General features: G+C 50.1%; 8 protein-coding genes across 8 annotated transcripts; 7 read left to right on the top strand and 1 right to left on the bottom strand.

Annotated features, from left to right (window-relative positions):
- Positions 1-50: 50 nt before the first annotated feature.
- BDR25DRAFT_234165 (uncharacterized protein) lies at positions 51-4,003 on the bottom strand (the record flags this gene model as incomplete). Its single annotated transcript, XM_033685470.1, has 11 exons — positions 51-385; positions 432-776; positions 829-1,231; positions 1,309-1,777; positions 2,086-2,329; positions 2,604-2,703; positions 2,759-3,217; positions 3,276-3,337; positions 3,385-3,641; positions 3,694-3,856; positions 3,907-4,003. The coding sequence occupies 11 exons, from the start codon at positions 4,001-4,003 to the stop codon at positions 51-53; spliced, it is 2,934 nt and encodes a 977-aa protein (XP_033544305.1).
- Positions 4,004-4,288: 285 nt separating this feature from the next.
- On the top strand, positions 4,289-5,618 carry BDR25DRAFT_291871 (3-ketoacyl-CoA thiolase A; the record flags this gene model as incomplete). Its single annotated transcript, XM_033688621.1, has 3 exons — positions 4,289-4,432; positions 4,487-5,124; positions 5,174-5,618. 3 exons carry the CDS (start codon positions 4,289-4,291, stop codon positions 5,616-5,618), a joined length of 1,227 nt encoding a protein of 408 aa, XP_033544304.1.
- Positions 5,619-5,960: 342 nt separating this feature from the next.
- On the top strand, positions 5,961-7,531 carry BDR25DRAFT_291869 (L-Aspartase-like protein). Its single transcript, XM_033688620.1, has one exon. It carries the CDS (start codon positions 6,065-6,067, stop codon positions 7,487-7,489), a length of 1,425 nt encoding a protein of 474 aa, XP_033544303.1. The 5' UTR covers positions 5,961-6,064; the 3' UTR covers positions 7,490-7,531.
- A 375-nt stretch (positions 7,532-7,906) lies between these two features.
- On the top strand, positions 7,907-9,689 carry BDR25DRAFT_266884 (homogentisate 1,2-dioxygenase; the record flags this gene model as incomplete). The annotated part of the gene is made up of 4 exons (XM_033687019.1): positions 7,907-8,204; positions 8,252-9,241; positions 9,291-9,409; positions 9,471-9,689. The coding sequence occupies 4 exons, from the start codon at positions 7,910-7,912 to the stop codon at positions 9,687-9,689; spliced, it is 1,623 nt and encodes a 540-aa protein (XP_033544302.1).
- Positions 9,690-9,985: 296 nt separating this feature from the next.
- BDR25DRAFT_374758 (CoA-transferase family III) lies at positions 9,986-11,675 on the top strand (the record flags this gene model as incomplete). Its single annotated transcript, XM_033697345.1, has 7 exons — positions 9,986-10,009; positions 10,145-10,195; positions 10,270-10,286; positions 10,340-10,466; positions 10,543-11,047; positions 11,120-11,413; positions 11,464-11,675. 7 exons carry the CDS (start codon positions 9,986-9,988, stop codon positions 11,673-11,675), a joined length of 1,230 nt encoding a protein of 409 aa, XP_033544301.1.
- Positions 11,676-12,196: 521 nt separating this feature from the next.
- On the top strand, positions 12,197-13,332 carry BDR25DRAFT_234457 (mitochondrial 2-oxodicarboxylate carrier protein-like protein; the record flags this gene model as incomplete). The annotated part of the gene is made up of 3 exons (XM_033685480.1): positions 12,197-12,304; positions 12,421-12,545; positions 12,621-13,332. 3 exons carry the CDS (start codon positions 12,197-12,199, stop codon positions 13,330-13,332), a joined length of 945 nt encoding a protein of 314 aa, XP_033544300.1.
- A 1,076-nt stretch (positions 13,333-14,408) lies between these two features.
- On the top strand, positions 14,409-17,473 carry BDR25DRAFT_291862 (uncharacterized protein; the record flags this gene model as incomplete). Its single annotated transcript, XM_033688619.1, has 8 exons — positions 14,409-14,484; positions 14,541-14,595; positions 14,648-15,419; positions 15,543-15,926; positions 15,979-16,101; positions 16,150-16,200; positions 16,251-16,372; positions 16,417-17,473. 8 exons carry the CDS (start codon positions 14,409-14,411, stop codon positions 17,471-17,473), a joined length of 2,640 nt encoding a protein of 879 aa, XP_033544299.1.
- A 628-nt stretch (positions 17,474-18,101) lies between these two features.
- Positions 18,102-19,773, top strand: BDR25DRAFT_374734 (cytochrome P450; the record flags this gene model as incomplete). Its single annotated transcript, XM_033697344.1, has 1 exon — positions 18,102-19,773. The coding sequence occupies one exon, from the start codon at positions 18,102-18,104 to the stop codon at positions 19,725-19,727; it is 1,626 nt and encodes a 541-aa protein (XP_033544298.1). The 3' UTR covers positions 19,728-19,773.
- Between the last annotated feature and the right edge of the window lie 796 nt (positions 19,774-20,569).

The raw sequence follows: 20,569 nt of genomic DNA, 5'->3' as shown, positions 1-20,569 counted from the left end.
ATATGCTTCAGTCTAAAACAATCCAACAATCTTAAGAACCGTTTTCTCGTCTATATTTTCATCTCCTTCAAATCATCCGCAACCTTAAACGGTGCCTCTGTCTTCGCCTTCACCTCATCAACCGTAACGCCCTTCGCGACTTCCTTCAGCGTTAGTCCCGTCGTTCGATCTACGTCGAAAACAGCGAGGTCGGTAATGATTGTCGAGACGCATTTTTGGCCAGTCAGAGGGAAGGTGCATTGCTCAAGGATCTTGGGGTTGCCTTTCTTGTCGACATGCTCCATCGTGATGACTACTTTGGTTTGGGTTGGGTTTGCGACCAAATCCATGGCGCCACCAATCCCTTTTACTTTACCTGGAAGCATAAAGTTTGCAAGGTCTACAGCTCATGTCAGAATTTTCAGTCTCAATTGGGATAGTAGTCCATTCACCTCCAAATTCGTTTACTTGCATGGCCCCCAACATGGCCACATCGATCCTTCCAGCCCTGATCATCCCGAAACTCTCGTGGCTACCAAACGTCGCAGCTCCCTTGATCAGGGTAACAGTCTCCTTTCCAGCATTTATAAGGTCTGGGTCTTCTTCACCAGGTCTTGGATACCCGCCCATACCCAAGATACCATTCTCTGATTCAAGAATGATTTCGACACCTTGGGGTAGGAAGGCAGGGGCTGCCAACGGCATACCGATGCCCAGGTTGACGTACATTCCGTCCTTGAGCTCTTGAGCCGCACGCTTAATAATGCGCTCACGCTTTTGTGATGCTTCCGATGAACCTAGAAGCGGATCAGAAATTCACTCGGTTGAGACATAGGGTTGTTTCTTTACCTCCTTCTAGTAGTGCCTTCTTCTGCTCCTCTGGATCCTTATAGAAGACTAACCTTTCGATCTTCTTCTCTTCTTTACTCGGTACCACTCTCTTGACATAGATCCCTTGCAAATGAATATTTTCAGGCGCAATCTCTCCATATTCCACAATTTCATCAGCTTCTACGATCGTCATCTTCGCATTCTTGCCCATCGCTTCGTTGAAGTTATTCTGCGCTTTACGGAAAGAGCAGTTTCCAAGCCGGTCTGCCTTCGCCACCTTGACAAAAGCGTAATCTCCATATATGGCTTCTTCCATAACGTACGCTTTCCCGTTGAACTCGCGGGTCTCCTTTGGAGGCGCCATTTTAGCAATCGTGCCGTCCTTGTTATAGCGCACAGCGAGTTCACCTGTTTGGACTGTCTACTCGTCAGCGATCGCTTCCACAGTTTATTAATTAAACTGTAAATTTGCCCTGGACTCAGAACCAACATACCGACCGTCCCATAAGCCGCTGGAGTATAAAAAGCAGGCACCCCCGCCGCGCCCGCCGCACACTTCTCTGCAATCGTCCCCTGAGGTGTCAACTCCAAGTCCAGCTCGCCGCCCAAATACATTTTTTCAAAAGTCTTATTGTCGCCAATATAACTCGCAATCATCTTCCCAATCTGCTTCGTATCCAACAACTGTCCCAATCCCACACCTGGCATTCCCGCGTTGTTCGACACAACGGTGAAATTCGAGAGGTCTGTCCGATCGCGCAATGCGTTGATCAATGTATTAGGTACCCCGCTGAAGCCAAACCCACCGACCAGGACCGTGGTGTTGGATTTCATGTCTTTGATGGCTTCTTGGGCTGAGGGATAGATTTTGTTGATTTGGGACCGGAAGCAGCTGCTGGAGAAGAAGCGGATAGAAGGACTGCTGCGGCGCGCCGCGAAGAGGAATGCTCGTTGCATCATCGTGAAGCTTAATCACCTTGGTCGTGGATAATTATAAAATCAACTCTAACAGCAAGGTGATGCCGCCAAAACCACAACCACAACTACAGAGAAAGAAAGAATTAGAAATCTAGAAGGACGTCGTTCTAAGCTTCACACTCGTTGCGGCAATTGACGGCCTGCGAAGCTGTCTGTTAGGTCCAACCTTCCAGCGGCTCCGCAACCTTCAATCATGTAACGAGGGATCTCGAAGTTCTGCAGCAGGGTGCCACAACTATTTTTGCTGCGGAGTTAAACTGCCCGATACCTACAGCTGGAGCTGCATGCGGTCCCCACATGACTTTTTCAACCCACGCGTTGCTTCCGGTAGACTGCTTTGGGCCTCCCGATACATTTGCCGTGCCGATGCCGGTGGAGATCTGGGGTCGCGGAAAGTCCCCGCGCTGAGTATGTGGAAGAGCGCTTATCCGGATCAGATGGAAAAGGAAACACTTTGCGTGCACAATATGAGGCAATGCGACGAATTCATCGTTGTGAATGAACATTTTGATGTTGTTGGAATGCAGCTGACTAAGTGTTCCTCGTTTGACACGTGACGCAAGCGTCATACCCTGCATTTCTAGGTACTAAGTATCCGCGCGTAATTAACTGCTACTTGACACCAGAAAACGCAGTGGCTTATGCCTTTGATGCATAATCAAGAAGTGCCCGAAAAGCTTCGTATGAAAACGTCTTATGCCAAAATCTATATTCAGTATACATGAAGGTGACGTCCGAGAGACGTTTCAGTATAAATTGTGAACAATCCGTTTTACTGGTGCCAGCAATTAGAGACAAGTGCGAATATGAGGAACTTATCGAATACTTACAGTTCGCGAAGTCCTTGTGTTCCTTGCTGTGAAGAGCGCGAGATGCGATCGCGTCCTCCTCGGCATCACCTGTTGGGACCTTGTACTGAAAGAATAAGAGTCAGCAGAGAATGTACGCGAGAGGTGTAAGTAGCGCTTACCGCTGTCAACGTAGTCTTGTGTCCTAGCTTGTCGACAAGCTCCGCAATTGCATCCCCAACTACATGTGCATCGTTCTCGGCACTGCCAGTGCTTTGTTTTCCAATGTAGGGAACAATCCTCGCAATCTGCTTTGCTTCCTCAGGATTACTGGCTTTGAGATGTACTGTTGGCGCCAGACTCAAGCAACTTGTGATGCCATGCGGAATAGCATATGTTGCACCAATTGCGTGTCCTATGCTGTGACTGAGACCTACACCACCGGTGTAGAGGAAAGGAAATAGCGAGGAGTAGCAAGCGAGGAATAGCTTAGTTCGGACATCAGCATCTTCGGGGTTGGATTTGGATTGTGGAAGGTAGGTAAAGAGGTCTTTGATCGATTCAAGGCACATGCGCTTGGTTGGGATTTCTGAGGCGAGAGGGTGATACATTAATTCAACGGCATGATCTAGTGACCGTATCTGGGCAACCATAAGTCAAACTCCAACATACAAAAACAGGTCTTTGGGCAGTACTTACCCCGGTGCTCGTCCAGAGATTCAGGGGGGTGTAAATAGCAAGATCACCATCGTATACAACAGCTACAGGGCGTCAGCGGGAAATATACAAAAAGAGTGAACAAAACTACCTTTGGGCACTAGCTCAGGATGGCTGACCGCAATCTTTGCCATCTCCTCCGTTGTGAACCCAGCATTTTGTGTAGTTTCGGCAACACTGAGGGTAGTTGGCACAGCGATGCTTGGCACCCACTTCCCTGTCTCTTCATGTATGTTGTATGCTATAGCTTTTGCTGAGTCTATAGGCGATCCTCCACCCACCGATATCAAGACATCACACCCTGACTTTGCCATGAGAGCTGTTGCTTCTCGGATGTCGCCAATTGGTCTACTCCAGGTCAGTTACTTCGAACAAGTCTAGCGTCAACGTTAAAACACACGCATGCTGCCCAATTTTGCTGAATGTACCCCCGTGCACAGAACCTAAGCTCTTTTCTATGTTTTTGATAACTGGAGTCTTCTCGTAAAGCGAACGTCCGGTTACGATGAACGCTTTGGTCCCGCCCAGCTCTGATACAACATCTGAGAGCTGGCTGCTGGTCCCTACGACACTCAGTAAAGCTTCAGAGAGAACGATAAAGAACTTTACTGACCTCTTCCATAAATCATAAGTTTGACGGGCGAAGCCCGGTATACTCCTTTCAGTGAGGAATCAATGCTTCCATTCTGGTACTTGCTTGGTAAAGTCATCTTGGAAGAGGGATTGCTTGCAAAATTGAAGGGGAGGAAAGGATAGCAATGAAAATTCCTCAACTTCGTCTAATTTCTTCGTCTCGGTCGGCAACCTGCGAATTGCTTCGTCATTCATCATGGAGGGGTAGCTCGGAGCTCCGAGTTTGCCCCACATTCGCTGCCCCGCCCCTGCAGTGCAACACCGATGCGGCAGTTCAGGCCCCTGCGGCCAAGCCAATATTCCTCTATCCACGTCTCCTTCAATCATGGAAAATTCATTGCTCTTGTTGTTGGAGTGTGAGAATGGCAACTTTCAACAGAGTTGCACGGAACGTGCTGCAGAAGAGTCCCAATGATGTTGTCCTGTTGTCCACCGTGAGGACTCCAATCAATCGAAGCTTCAAAGGCGGTTACAAAGATGCATGGCCAGAAGATATCTTGATGCCAGTTTGTACAACTCAAATTTGTTCGGACATCAACTTGAAGCTGAAAAATGGATAGGCAATGAAGGCCGCCGTACAGCGCGCCAAAATCGAGCCCGGAGATGTGAACGACGCTATGATTGGAAATGTGTTGGCCGAGCTTGGATTTGCAAAGACTGGCCGAATGGCACTCAATCATGCTGGATTTCCTAATTCAACGACGTTCCACACTGTCAATCGTCAGTGCTCAAGCAGTCTACAAGCAATTACTCACATCTCGCATTCTATCATGGTTGGGCAGATCGACGTGGGCCTTGCTGGAGGTGTCGAGAGCATGTCGAGAAATTATGGCTCACGAGGGGTTCCGACTGATGTTTCCCCAACTCTACAAGCATCACAAGTTAAGGATGCTCGCGACTGTTTGATGCCAATGGGGATCACTTCTGAGAATGTGGCAGAAAGGTATGGCATCGACCGAAAATCGCAAGACGAGTACGCGGTCCGGAGCCACGGCCGTGCAAGCAAAGCTCAAAAGGAGGGACGGTTTGACTGGGAACTTGTGTCTGTGACTGTTCCGCGGGTGGACGAAGCAACAGGGCAGCTTGCCGGATTTGAGGTTACTAAGGACGACGGCATTAGGCATGGGTTGACATACGAGAAGGTTTCCACCTTAAAACCTGTCTTTGGTGAGAATGGAAAGAGCACAGCTGGTAACTCGTAAGTTTCTTCACTTTCGTCTGAATTTTATGACCAACTGAGGTCGTAGATCTCAAATCTCCGATGGGGCTTCAGCTACGATCTTGGCTAGGAGATCATGGGCAGAGGAGCGCGGCCTTAAGCCCCTAGGACGCTTCGTCGGGACCCAAGTGAGAGGCTGCGCACCGGATGAGATGGGTATAGGACCCATCCTCGCCTTTCCAGCGTTGTATAAGTACACAGGAGTGGACCAGAAAGACGTCGATATCATTGAGCTTAACGAAGCCTTTGCCAGCCAGACGCTACAATGTATTCGGGCACTCGGACTCGACGAGGAGAAGGTCAACCCGAATGGAGGTGCTATCGCCCTCGGACATCCTACCGGAGCTACTGGTGCTCGTCAAACTGCAACGCTATTTGGCGAGTTGCGCAGGCAGGACAAGGAGATTGGAATTGTGAGCATGTGCGCGAGTACTGGGCATGGAGTCGCGTCAATGTTCATTCGTGAGTCATAATGAGGGGTTTGGGGGAGAAAATGGCTCAACAGTTGGTGCGTGCGGAACCTCTTTGATCCACGAGTTCTATCCCATCGACTTTGAGTTGAATGAAATGCAAGTCGCGTAGGGAGAGAAATAAAAATCTACAATGTTCACGTTCCTAAGAGTGTACTAAGAGGATCTTTCAACAGTTACCAGTAGTTCGACTTCTCATGAAGGCACAACGCGTCTACGGCCTTGAAAGCGTGTTTGGGGGTCACTTACCCCTAGCCCTTTTAGGTAGACTAGCTGCACGGCCCCGGCTTCGGCACCCTTCTTTTCCCCACACTGCACTCTTCGACATCCACCACATTTACCGGCCTCGTGCCCTCATTTGTATTGCTTGGTGTCCTTCTGGAGTTTCAAATCTTTTGGTCTGTCAGAGCCGTTCCCTATTGTTGTTCATTGCAATTGAGCATTTATTCATGTTCATGCTAAGACATGCCTCCCGGGGCGTGGCCCACAAACTCTCTGCATTTCCACCACGCCGCTCGATAGGAAGCGTGAGTGCAATCGATTCTGCGGTTTTCAGAACTTTGTTTGGAACGGACGAGATCCGTAAAGTCTTCGACGACAAGGCTTATCTAAATCGATGTGTGGACGCAGAGACGGCACTGGCGAGAGCGCAATCGAAATGCAATGTTATTCCCTCACACATCGGCGAGATTGTGACGTCCAAGTCAAATGGCACACAGCTAGATTTCAACAGACTTCGTCAAGAGACTGAAATTGTTGGATATCCCATCCTCCCGCTGGTGCGACAACTATCAGCTTCGTGTGGCGAAGAGGCTGGTCGATATGTGCATTGGGGGGCTACGACACAAGATATCATGGATCTCGCGAGTATTCTTCAAATGAAGCAAGGACTGGAGATCGTCGAGACTACGCTTCGCTCCGTTATCACAAACCTCGAATACCTAGCAAGAAAACATAGAGATACACCAATGGCCGGCCGAACTCATCTCCAGCATGCATTGCCGATCACATTTGGTCACAAGTGTGCGGTGTACCTGTCCGGATTTCAACGCCACTTAGAACGCCTTGAACAGCTCAAGCCCCGTGCACTGATGGTCCAATTTGGAGGTGCAGCTGGTTCCTTGGCTTCTTTGGGGTCTGGAGATGATGGCATCCGCGTTCGCAAAGAAATGGCCAAAGATCTTGGCTTGAGTGATCCCCCGATCACCTGGCATGTTGCACGAGATGGCGTTGCTGAGATCGTGAACTATCTAGCTCTTGTTGGCGGCAGTTTGGGCAAGCTGGCACTTGACATTATTATCATGTCTTCCAACGAGCTCTCTGAAGTATCCGAGCCGTTCGTTCCACATCGAGGAGCTTCTTCGACGATGCCACAGAAGCGGAATCCAATCTCGAGCGAAGTCATTCTAGCTGCTTCGAAAATCCTCAGGTCAAATGCTGGGTTGGTCCTGGATGGTATGGTCTCTGATTTCGAACGTGCTTCCGGCCCATGGCATTTGGAATGGGTTGCTGTCCCAGAGAGCTTCGTTATCGCAGTTGGAGCGCTGAATCAGGCCGAGTTTGCTCTATCTGGTCTTGTTGTGAATCCCAAGCAGATGCTCGACAATCTCTACTCTACGCGAGGACTAATTGTAGCCGAAGCAGTCATGATGGGGCTAGCTCCACATGTAGGACGACAAAAAGCTCACGACATTGTATATGAAGCATGCAAAGAAAGCATTGAGAGCGACACGAGCTTATTGGAAGCTCTGCTGAAGAGGGACGATGTCACCGGGAAGATATCGAATGAGGCACTAAGCTCGCTGTGCGACGCGAAAAACTATCTGGGGTCGTGCGGTCTTATGGTGGACGAAGTTCTCGCCGCGTCGAAATAGTCAGCCTTCCTGTCATCTTTCAGCACCGGAATCTCATTCGGGTATTGCATCAATTTAGGAAGATAGCAAAATTCGGTACTCCACCGTATGCCTCAGAACGTTCGGCGTTGATGTTAGCATCGACAGGGATAGATAAATATACTCGCATGCGTTCATCAACTGCCTCCCACTATCCCGGTTAGCCTTAATCTGCCTTCTCACTTGGGGCCGCGAAGTGTAATGGCGGGACGAATTGACGGGTAAGAGACCCCGCCATTATTGCGTCAAAAACCAGGCCGCCCCACATCATGCGTGATCCACACCACTCAGCTAACGGCAAATCCAAAATTTAGGCCTCCGGGGACGTGGATGGATCAATATAAGGCTGGACGCTTTCAAACATGGTGAAGGCCTCCAAATCTCCAAATCGCATCTCACATCATGCCTGAATTCAAGGAACGCAAGCTCGTCACCGACCCGCAGAAGGCCTTCCACTTCACGGACCTTCAGAGGCTCAAGCCTACTCGCGCCAATGATCCCTACGAATACATGGCAGGTTGGGGAAACCGACACATGTCAGAAGTCATTCCAGGAACACTTCCGGTTGCACAGAACAATCCCCATGAAGTCCGATTTGGTCTCTACACGGAAGGAATCACATATTCCGCATTTGCTGCTCCACGACACTCGAACTTCAGTACTTATATGTACCGTGCCCGGCCAGCTGCTGCACACAGTAAGCTCGATATATCTCCGTTCGTGATAGTTGCTAAGGACATGCAGATGGATACATCGCCGTTGAGTCGAAATCCAATATCGAGAACTGCTTCCTATCTATAAACCCCAAGGTGGATATCCTAGCAGAACAGGCTGAGTGGCACCCATTTCCATTGCCAAAGGATGACGAGAAGGTCGATTTCGCGGATGGCCTACATACCCTCGCCGGGAGTGGGGATCCCAATATTAGAGAGGGCATTGCCCTATATGTCTACATGATCAATTCCAGCATGGAACGGCGCGCATTCTGCAATACGGATGGAGACTTCCTTATATGTGCACAGCTCGGAACTCTCGACATAAAGACAGAAATGGGCAAGATTTTCCTACAGCCTGGGGAAATCTGTGTAATCCAACGAGGAATCCGATTCTGTATGAATTTGGCCCCGGATACCAAAGAAGCGCGAGGCTATATCACTGAAGTGTGGGGTTCCATGTGGGAGCTTCCAGACCTTGGCCCTCTCGGCGGTCACGGCTTGGCCAATCCCCGCGATTTCTTGTACCCGGTTGCAGCCATTGACGAGGATCTGCACGTTGATTGGCAGATCGTGAACAAGAACAACGGCAAGCTCGTCGCCATTCAGCAAGACCACAGTCCTTTCGATCTTGTTGCTTGGCATGGCAATGTCGTTCCTTACAAGTACGATCTCACAAAGTTTTCATCACAGAACAGCACCTCCATCGACCACACCGATCCATCAGTCTTCTGTGTCCTTACGGCAAAATCTCGTGACCCGGTCACACCCCTTGCAGACTTTCTTTGGTTTGGACCCAGATGGGACGTTGCCACCAACACTTTCCGACTCCCGTACTTCCACCGCAACGCTGCCTCTGAGTTCCTAGCTTGTCTCTACGGACAGGGCCTTGGCCGAAGCGACGAATTTCTACCCGGTGGTGGGAGCTTCGAAGGCTGTCACACACCTCATGGTGGCTTCCATGAAGGCTATCAGCATGGTATGAGGATCCATGAGAGCCAGCCTGAAAAAATTCTGACGGGTATGATCGAATCTCGACATCCACAAACCAAAACTAATCATTGCTCCAGATCAGTTGACCGTCATGATTGAATCTAGCCGACTGTTCCTCTGGACCGAATACGCACGTGTTGGATGTGGAACGATAAGCACCCACGGGACCGACTACAAGGTCTGGGAAGCTCTCCCAGTAAGTGGAACCAATGAGCTTCTATCAGCCGATCAATATGTTGCTAACTTGCTTACCTTAGGATCGCTTCTCCACGAATCCCAAGGCCAAAGAACTGCTCGCTCGGGTCAAGGAGGACCAAATTGCGGAGAAGAAGAGGCTTGCCCCTTACTATATCGGTGGCTTCGCACATGGTGCGAACACCAGCATGACCGAGGGTGTGCATTCGAAAGAACTGAAGCCATATCTGAACGGAGCACAGGAAACTAACGGGGCTACCAATGGTGCCAACGGCACCTAGAGCACCAGTTCTCATCTGCATCTTTCCATGAGTTATCAGTAGGGTACTTTTCATTCCATCCTCTGTGCAGTCCGCATTAGCTGCCATCGTTATATATCCAAATCTCACATCAATCAATCAACCAATGTACCATTTTGGATGAACGCGCCGCCTCTGTGTATTTAACGTGGTCCGTGCATAGCTGTTCCTGAATTAAGCGACCCCACATCCTGGATGTGGGGCAGGCTTTTCGCGCATCACAACTTTCTTTGATATAACACTTCAACGATCAATGATGTTTTTGAGGTAGCACAATCATGAAACCATTTTCCAGGCTTTACGTGAGATCGATATTACCACGTGCGCCTTCTTATTACCCGGTGGTCGGATTCGCAGAGCGGAATTTTAAGTTCCAGAATCCGAGGAGAGGCCTGGCTGCTGTCAATGGAGCTGTGAATAAGAAATTGGTGGAAAAGTTGCCATTGGCTGGAATTAGGGTCCTTGATATGACGAGGGTTCTCGCAGGGGTAGGGGCTTTCCTCTTTGCATATCATGCTCCTTCCTCAATGTCACTAACGACGTATAGCCATACTGCACACAGATCCTTGGTGACCTTGGGTACATCGTCCACACACTGGGTTATTCTATTCGTCATTTTAACTTTCCATCAGAGCAGAAATTATAAAGATAGAACATCCAACAAGAGGTGATGATACGAGGTCCTGGGGGCCCCCAGATGCACCATATATCGACGGTGTCGAACGAACATTTCCAGGAGAGAGCGCTTACTATTTGTCCGTATGTTATTAAATTTTCTTACTCCTTCGAATCCTATCTTTTTTTTCTTACGATATCGCCTAACAAGGCTCTTTAGGTAAACCGCAACAAGAAATCTCTAGGTCTATCGTTTAACAACCCAACGGGAATATCAATTCTACACGAACTTGCCCGGAAATGTGATGTAATTGTTGAGAATTATCTACCCGGTAGCCTTTCCAAATATAAATTAGACTACGAGACCCTCAGTCAGATAAATCCATCCTTGATCTACGCATCTGTCACTGGCTATGGGCAGACTGGTCCGTATCGCGACCGCGCTGGATACGATGTCATGGTGGAGGCAGAGATGGGCCTAATGCATATCACTGGAGAAAGAGACGGACCGCCTGTAAAGGTTGGAGTTGCTGTTACCGATCTTACGACAGGGATGTATACGGCAATTGGAGTGCTTGCCGCACTGTACGCGAGAAGAGATACTGGACTCGGACAGTGGATCGATGCGAGTCTGAGTGATTGCCAGGTTGCGAGTCTCGCAAATATTGCGAGTTCCGGACTTGTCAGCGGCAAGAAGGATTCTGGGCGGTGGGGGACTGCTCACGGTAGGCTATCGTCGTTTAGCTAAGCTATGATCTAGCATGCTAGTACAGAGGAATGCCAGCTGACTTTCGTAGCTACTGTGGTCCCGTACCGAGCGTATAAGACAGGGGACACCAATGTTGCTGTCGGTGGCTGCAATGACAGGCTCTACGGTATCTTGTGCGATAAGATTGGGAAGCCGGAGTGGAAGAAAGACCCACGGTTTATCACAAACGCGCTCCGAGTCAAGAACCGAGACACGCTGGACCGAATCATTGAGGACGAGCTGAAGACAAAGACCACGAAAGAGTGGCTCGATATCTTTGAAGGCAGCGGGATGCCATATGCATCAGTGAATGATATTCAAGGAACGCTAAATCACGAGCATGGTATTTTATTTACTCTCATTCACAAGAGTAATAATGCTAATGGACTATAGTGCTGGCCCGTAACATGATCGAACAAGTCAGCCATCCTGCCTGTGGCCCCTTGAAACTCGTCAACCATCCCGTCAAATACTCTCGTATTGAACCCAAGATCCGAAGCCCCCCTCCAATGCTGGGCGAACACACCGACGAAGTCCTGCGAGAGCTTCTCGGCTTCTCCGACACCGAAATACAAGATCTGAAGGATCAGAAGACCGTTGCTTAGACTTAGCGCGCACATTAAAAGAGCTTGGATTACCTACTCTGCGCATTCATCTACCGATAGAGACTTGCATTTCCTGGTGTATAGCATAGCATATGTAGACATCACGTCTTGGCCAAAATCCTGCCATTCATCTATCCATCCAAATCATTCTGTCAACTCCAATGCTCTCACCTTCTCCATCCATCTCCAAGACAATTATCATATCAAACCTACAATATACCCTCATATTCCCTATCTGCATACTATGGCATTGAGAATTGCCTGGCCTCTCCGATCCGCGCTAGCCCCACATAAACCAAGCTCCCCCACACGATCTCCAACACCTCACACCCTGGCACCTCAAATGCCCTCCAGAAATCTAAGTAAAAATTGCAGGGGCCTGCATGATGGAGTTAACGGGGGAAGGTAGTTGTGCGAAGGGAACGGGTGGGGAAGGTGCACGGGATGACAAAATACAAAGCACTGCACGTTCACTGTCGAGAGTAATGAGAGAGTGAAAGTGAGTGAGTCAACAGACAGCTATGACGTCCAGAGAAACGCAAGTGCCCACGGTGGCGAAAGAGGAAAAGGCAAAACCACTGCCGTTTCGGTATCAGTTTGCTGCTGGTGCTGTGGCGGGGATCTCGGAGGTGGGCTTTCGATTCCGTTCCGAACTCGGAATCACAATTCTCATGTTAACTGTTGTATAGATTTTGGTGATGTGAATTTGCCCCCGTTGTCCGCGCCCGACTAGGCTGGGACTAAGATTGTAGCAAGGTACCCTTTAGATGTCGTCAAAACTCGAATACAGCTTCAACATGGGAAATCCATTGATGGACATGGATACTCAGGAGTGTTGGATTGCTTTCGGAAGATCATAAAGAACGAAGGGTAAGCCATCATGTTATTTCTCAAGCCCAGGATTATATCGTAGAGAGATATGCGATTTACAAAATTAAACTATAGGGTAGCACGACTATACCGCGGAATCACCGCCCCAATATTAATGGAGGTTCCTAAAAGAGCCATCAAATTCTCCTCAAACGACACCTTCGCGCCGCTCTACCAACGACTCTTCAACGCCCCTAGCCTCACGCAACCCCTTGCAATCCTGACGGGTGCTAGCGCAGGAGCGACAGAGTCGCTCGTCGTGGTTCCTTTCGAGTTGCTAAAAATCCGACTGCAGGATAAAACTTCTGCCTCCAGGTATTCCGGGCTGCTAGACTGCCTTGTTAAGGTTGTGAGACATGAAGGTCCGCTTGCGTTGTATAATGGCTTTGAGGCAACGCTCTGGAGACATATCGTCTGGAATGCAGGCTATTTTGGCTGTATCTTTCAGGTCCGCGCGCAGTTGCCACAGCCGGAGTCGAGTCAGAATCCGAAGGTGCAGAAGATGGTGAATGATTTAGCGGCAGGGTTTGTAGGCGGTGTGGTAGGTACAACGTTTAATACGCCACTTGATGTGGTGAAGAGTCGGATTCAGAGCGTCGCAAAGGTGGAGGGGGTCAGAGCGAAGTATGAGTGGGCGTGGCCGAGTTTGGCGGTTGTGGCGAGAGAGGAGGGATTCATGGCGCTCTACAAGGGATACGTAGCCAAGATATTAAGGTTTGGACCTGGTGGAGGTGTGCTTTTAGTCGTATATTCCGCGGTTTTGGAGATGTTTGAAAATGTAGTGTAGTGTACTTCATGACTAAACTCAGAGCGTGTGGTACAAAAGAAAAGGCGACCAGGAAAGGAAATTCCAGCTCATGTTGCACAAGATATTCCTTTCTCGTAAGACCAGATTCGTATCTCGTGCTACCAAGTTCGGATGCAGAACCCCGGTGAGAACCGGGTACACTGCCGAATAAGTGAGCTCATGCATAATAGCAGGCTGATGGCTATCAAAAACTGCCCCTTGTGCATGCTATCCGACACTCCGAATTATATCCTATAGCCCGAAGTTATCGTATACTGGATATCACGGACCCGCACTATGCAATGTGATGTTGCAAAGCTTGATCGACGGGCGATACGACCCAGATCTTGAAACGTGCAACCGCATGAAACATTTAAATGAAGCTTAATAACTGATTTCCATCAATTAGAGAATGAACATATCAGCTCCTCTCGTCCTGCATTTCTTCTCGAAGCCGCGTAGAGTGGCAGTCAGCAGACAAGGGCAGCGAGTTTGTGCCCCACCAGTCGCATGCCTCACTAGGTCCCCACATGCTGCGAGAATCCGGAAGCTTAAGATTAGTGTTCACCTGCGAACTCCCGCCTGTCTCCTGCCTGCCGTTGGTCAGCTGGTCTGGGTAGAGCATATCGACATGTCCATGGCTTCTTGAAGGCGCGATGGATGGGGCGTGCTGCTGCAAATTTCTTCAGGCGGCGCGGAAGTGCAGATCTCATCACTGTGGCAGGGCATGCTTGAGAAGGATAAGAAGCTGTTCGTCCGCACGGCCGTGAGAGGATGATATGCAGGCGCCGCAATCAAGAGCGGCTACACCGCAGGTTTATATGGCGTTAATAGATGAAGATTGAATGAAGAGGATGCCCATATCCTGGCCTTATATTGGTCTTAGCCGAGTCATGGGTAGCGTCTTCCCCGCATTCAGTACCCCAGTCGAGGCCTCACACCTCCCACGCTAGATTCGCCCCCCTCCCGGCACTTCGCACTCCATTCACTCTTCAACAAGCCCTGCGCCAACCGACCACGAACCTTGAGGGCATTGCCAGCTCTCCCGGAGCTGCTCTTCGACACCGACACCCCCTATGGCCTTGAAGCAATGCAGCCTGTGCGACCGCAAGTTTACCAAGCTTGAACACGTCAAACGACATGAACGATCCCGTATGCATGCAATTGATCTCCAAATTCTAGACGCCTCAATCTAACCGCATGTTCAGACACGAGGGAGCGCCCGTATGAATGTCCGACGTGCAAGAAGCACTTCTCGCGCAGGTAAGTACCAATTGAAAAGTTCTATGTGCTTGCATCCGACGTGTATGAATAGCGACGTACTTTTTCGACACTGCAAAGGCCACGCTCAAAACGCGCTGAATCGAGTCAGCAATAATCAGCAGCAGAACCAGCAGCAACAACAGCAATTGACCCAGAATTCGTCCGACGACAAGCCAACCCCGCATCCGTCCGCGCCGCAAAACGACGGACAGAACTCCGAACCAACGCCGCAAAGGCAGCAGGACCCAAGCTTGTCACCGTTATCGCGGAGAACAAGTTCGCAGCAAGTTCCTCAAATAAACGGAGAGACCCTCCAGAATTCCAATTCTCCAGCAATCAATGTCCGGCCGTCTCTATCACAGCATACTTCTCCAAACGACAGCCGAATAGAAGCGCTGATCAATGCAGCGCAGCATCTCGAACCCCCGGCAGAAGTAGCTTGGCGGTCTCCATCTCCGATCAACATATCTTCTGATAATGATCGATACATGACCCGAAATCAAGATAGCATGCCTCCTCCAATAGATCCCGCGATTGATATGCTTTCGTTTTCTCCCGCAGGGCACGTCTCGAGCCTAGATCAATGGGCTTTCGAGCTTGTGCAGAGCAACCATCCGCTCCCAAATCGGACGCCGGCCGATGCTCTCCAGACATGGCTCTTCCCTCTGGACAATGATCTTCTCGCCTCGAACAACTCACATCACATGGCAATCGACAGTCATTTTGATCACGACGGGTTTCGCCATCCCGCCGATAGTCAGGCTAGTCCTTCTGGGAGCAGCGCTTCAATAGCAAGTAGAATACCGCGAGAAAGATTCGCAAGAGTCGAAAGTTGTTGGCCATCGAGAAATCGAACTTCGACTCGACTGATGCCCACGTTATGGCAGAAATTAGTATCTTGTGACACCACGAACATTCTGTCCGAAATCCCAGCCGGTGTTGTTGAGACGCCAATTAGCGAACGAGAGAGAAGGAATTCGCGTTGGGGACTGGACGAGGAATGTCGAGATATGCTCCAGGGAGCACTGAACAATGCACCTCAAGTGAACCAAACCCTGCGATCTTCTGAGTCCTATGGGGACACCGCATCCTCAAGTGGCGATGCGGGAGCAAGCCCTGGTGGGGAGGGCATCCAGTTTCCGCCCGCAGAGATTCTTGATATCGCGCTGGAAATGTACCTCTACTACTTCCACCCAACTCTCCCGATAATACATATTCCGACCTTCTCTGCGAAAAACGCGCCCCGGCCGCTCTTACTCTCTATGTGTCTTATTGGACTGAGTATTCTGGGCACAGCTGGAGCATCAAAATTTGTCTCGCGGACATTTGCAGTACGTCTCCACTAAACATGCTGTCTTATACACTAACTTACGACTGTGACAGAGTGTATTGCAGATGGTCTCTTCCGAATTGCAGTCTTTAGCGCCGAATTATCATCGCCCAGAAAAGCAGCTAAGGATCATTGCTACTGCACTCCTGACTCTTAACCTTGCATCTATCACCGGCGTAAGTATCCATACGTAATTCTTCCAGCCAGATACTAACCTTAAACAGCGGAAGAGTCGAATAGCACAGTCGGAGAAGCTATACAACGATCTGATCTCGGTAAGGAATGGGTAAGCCCTTCTCTCAATACATGCGCTGACCGATTCCAGATTGCCCAAAACCACGGGCTTTTCTCCTCGAACGAAAGTCCACTCCCAGATCCCCTGCTAGACGAGATCATGGACATAGATGCGCGATGGAAAGCTTGGAGTAGGATCGAATGTGTGAAACGGTTTGTTAATCACATCGATATTCTTTACAATCATTGACGATGAGCAGAACTATCGTTGGCTTACTCGAGGCCGATTGTTGGTATGCCGCATACCTGTCAGCATCACCGATGATTCGGCCAGAGACCGTGCAGATTCTACCTCCATCTGAATACAATCTATACCATGCAAATTCTGCCACAAAATGGTTCCATCTGATTCAACGTGGCTCTAGAATACACACTCATCGAATAACCCCCTCATACCTCCCAACACCAGGGCTAAAGCTAGAATCGACTAGTTTCCGGAGCCTTCTAACAATGCTTTTACTCCGCATCTACGAGTCCAACGACCGCTTGGCCAATGTCAGTGGACCTCAGAAACAACTCGAGCCGTGGCGTATTTACTCCGAAGATCCTCGAAGTCGCGACCTCATACCTCTCCTAGTCAACCTATCATCCTCATCAATCGACGCCTTGAGGACAGCAGACTTGAATTCGGCAGTTCTCTGGCATGCATCATGTATGATGCTAGGCGCTAACATTCGGTTCTTCGAGCTAGCTGCAGGTCGCTCGGGTGCTGGACCAGCAGTAAACGCATTGGAGGATATCTCTACATGGTCACAAACTCCTTCGGCAAGGCGCTCCGTTCTCCATGCCGCCCACATATTCAAGTTACTTTTTGACCGCAAGGTGTCTGATATCGTCAATCCTCACAGCGTTCTTTCTCTTTTCCAAGCCGCCTTAGTCCTCGGCTTGTACATTTTTACCCTTCCTTCCACTGCACCTAGCTGCGGCATCAATGACAATTGTATCGAACTCCTGGATCTCGTGGATTGGACCTGTATTGGGCATGTCGGCCTCATGGAAACGCCAGCGTCTCCAAGTAATTCGCTAGGCTTTAGCGAAGGAACAGCCGTCAGCTTCATCCGGAATGGTGGTTCATTCAGTATCACCGGCATCGCCATGGAGGGTGGGTACCTTGCAGCAAGAAGGACGCTTTTGCATTGTGCTGACCTAATGGACGGCATGGGTCGCTGGAAGAGTAGGACGTTTTCTCAGATTCTACATATCATGAGCGACGATTTAACAGATGTGGATGTGGCTGATAGTGATGAGTCATGACGGTTGACATCTCCTTCCTTGTACTTGTCAATTTCCGACTTACAGCGGATCTGGGGAAGGAGATAGGGGTCTAGTTAGGATCATATTAGGGGGCCTGGTTTCGAGGACGGTCTCTACCGTTACGGTATGCATGATACGGCGTTTTTATATCCGATATGAGGATTTCCTCTGGTTGGCCAGGTAGCTTGGAGGGATTTTAGGGCTGTCAAAACAGGCTTGGAAGGGACGGCATCTGTCTCTATATATGCTATATGCAGAGTACGACTTTATTGCCGCAACAAAAGCCGCCTTATATGAGCATGACAATGGTTCGAGAAGCCCCTGATTATCACATCTTGTGTAACTCGCAATCTCCACAATACCCTCCACCTTCTGCAGGATTCTGGGCGTGGATCACCTTCGCGTGTGGCATTCCAGCTACCCCATGTGCTCAAATGTGGGGTAAGAAAGGTACCAGGACCACTCAAACACGGCCTGCTAAATTCCTCGTGGTACCTTATTTTAACTCCACCATATTCACAAGGCTTCTCGTCACTCCATCCTCACCTCACCCTTCGCAATCCCAAATACTGGGCAAGTTGCGGTTTTCGAATCCCGTGAGACAGTCCCGAAGCTTCGCCCGCCCCACATGGTTCTCTTCGTGCTCCCACTTGTACTGCTGGCAGCCCTCGTACTCTACTATACCCGCAAGACCTCCCAACGACCACCGAATGGCGCCATCGCCGCACCTGGCCCTAAAGGCCTCCCAGTCGTTGGAAATGCACATCAGCTGTCCTCGCAGCCGCACCGCCAGATCGTCAAATGGGCGCAGGAATTCGGCGAAGTGTACAAGATCCGCCTCGGATGGAACGACTGGTACATGCTGTGTTCGCCGGACGCTGTTAAAGAAGTCCTAGATCGCCAGAGTGCGCATACGAGCTCGCGGGCACCGAGCCCTGTCGCGAGCGATGCGTTGAGCGGCGGGATGCGGTTTTTGTTCATGCCGTATGGACCTGAGTGGAGGAAGTTAAGGAACATTAGTCATAGGTTGTTGACGCCGAATGTAAGCGCGACGTTTAAACCAAGTCAGGAGTGGGAGGGTAAGATGTTGCTTGAGGAAGTTCTGAAGGGGGCAGAGGGAGAGAAGCTTGGGAATGAGAAGAGCTATATGGCGGTCAGGAGGTATACGGTCAGTGTTATTATGACAAGTACGTATGGAAGGAGGATTCCGGAATGGGAATGCGATGAGGTGAGGGAGATCTATGGCATTATGAACGATTTTTCGACGGTTGCAGCGCCAGGCGCTTTTCTGGCTGATACGCTGCCCGTTTTGGGATTGCTGCCCGTGTCCTTGCAGTGGTGGCGCAAGGGGCTTAAGCCGCTATTCGAGAGACAGGCAAATCTCTGGATGAAGCTTTGGGGTGGGTTGAAGACGCAAATGGAAACTGGCCAGGCGCCAGAGTGTTTCGTTAAGCAGGTCATTGAGAGCGGTTATGAGAAGCAAGGTGTCAGCGAACTCCAAGCTGCGTTTCTCGCCGGATCTTTGATCGAAGCTGGATCAGAGACAACGTCTGCTGGCATCAACACCGCGATCCTGTACCTCGCCGCCAACCCCGCAGTCCGACGAAAGGCATACGAGGAGTTATCGCGAGTCGTAGGACCATCACGCTCCCCAACCTTCTCCGACGAACCCAACCTCCCCTACATTCGCGCCATCGTCAAAGAAACAATGCGCATCCGGCCTGTAACTAATATTGGAACCCCTCATTTTACCACCGCTCCAATCATCTACAAGAACATCCACATTCCCGCCAACAGCGTCGTCGCAATCCAGCAATACGCAATCCACTACGACCCATCGCTCTTCCCCGACCCCGAATCCTTCAAGCCGGAGCGCTACCTGTCGTTTCCCGAAAAGGCAGGTTTCTATGCCGCCGGCGGCGCAGACAAACGGGATCATTGGTCTTTTGGCGCTGGCAGACGGATTTGCAGTGGGTTGCATTTGGCTGAAAATAGTATGTTTGTAGTGCTAGCGAAAGTGCTTTGGGCGTTTGATGTCTTACCGCCGTTAGATGCGAGTGGGGGGGAGGAAGAGATGGATGTGAGTGATGAGGCGTTTATGCCAGGCGGGAATACAGTGCCTAAGCCGTATAGGGCGAGGTTTGTCGTTAGGAGTGAGGAGGTGAGGAAGACTATTGAGAGAGAGGCGGAGGAAGCGAGGAGGGTAGGGTATGTTTTGAGGGGCGTGCAGGTTATGGATGAGGGAGGAGATTGAGCTGGCATGAGTGGTGGGTATGTAAAACCCTCAAGCAGTACAGCATGTGATTACATAACCTGAGACATGACCAGATTGGAGTTTATCTGCTTAACTTCTTGCTAGAATCAGGGAGAACATCAAAGGAGCGCAACCCACTGTTCTATACGAACCCCCCTCCGTCAGGTGCTCCGGGAGGGAATTAGAAAGAGCAGTTCCTGACTTGATTTCTGAAACAAAAGGCACTAGTTAAGGAAACTTACGCCTCGGGATCTTTGTTTCCCATTCTGGAAAGGGGGTGAAGTGTTGCCGTAGAAGCAGCGTTTGTTTGCCTCCCATCACAATGAACGGCCCATTGCGTCATCCCTACAACATTGTCGCACCGCTTATGACGCACGCAGGTCCCCGCGTGCGTTTGTTCGAGATTTAGTCCGTGTCCTCGCACGGCGTCTCTTCTGCTCCTCTTCTGCTCCTAACTTCCGCCATCATCGCTCTTTCTCGAAAGTGTTACATACCAACACGCCTCGACTACCCAGGGCTTTGCTTCAATCGCACAGAATATGCCATCCTCTCCCGAGACTCCAGTTTCAGGTCGCGATATCGCTACATCGCAAGACGGATACGACACTTCTCCAGTGCCTACCCCGTCATCAGCTAGGGCTCAGCGCCACGAGTCTTCCCCACCGCCGTTATCCGGCCCCTCCGCACTCGGCCAATCGTTTAATCAACTCTCCCCTCAAGTTCTATTGAGTTCACCAGCACAATGTCAGGCTTCCCGTGACTCCAGCGTGCGAGACAGCTGGGCCGATGAAGAGAACTTGATTAGTGGCCCTGTCACTCCGCCGGCTCATCCAGAACATATC

This window comes from Lindgomyces ingoldianus (genome assembly GCF_010093535.1).
Source record: "Lindgomyces ingoldianus strain ATCC 200398 unplaced genomic scaffold BDR25scaffold_29, whole genome shotgun sequence".
Lineage (NCBI taxonomy): Eukaryota > Fungi > Ascomycota > Dothideomycetes > Pleosporales > Lindgomycetaceae > Lindgomyces > Lindgomyces ingoldianus.
Note: the sequence above shows the minus strand (reverse complement) of the source record. Positions and strands in the feature narration are given on the sequence as shown.

What these genes read in the sequence shown, in the direction of transcription:
- BDR25DRAFT_291869 (XM_033688620.1), top strand. Translation starts at nt 6,065, where the DNA reads ATGTTCATGCTAAGACATGCCTCCCGGGGCGTGGCCCACAAACTCTCT.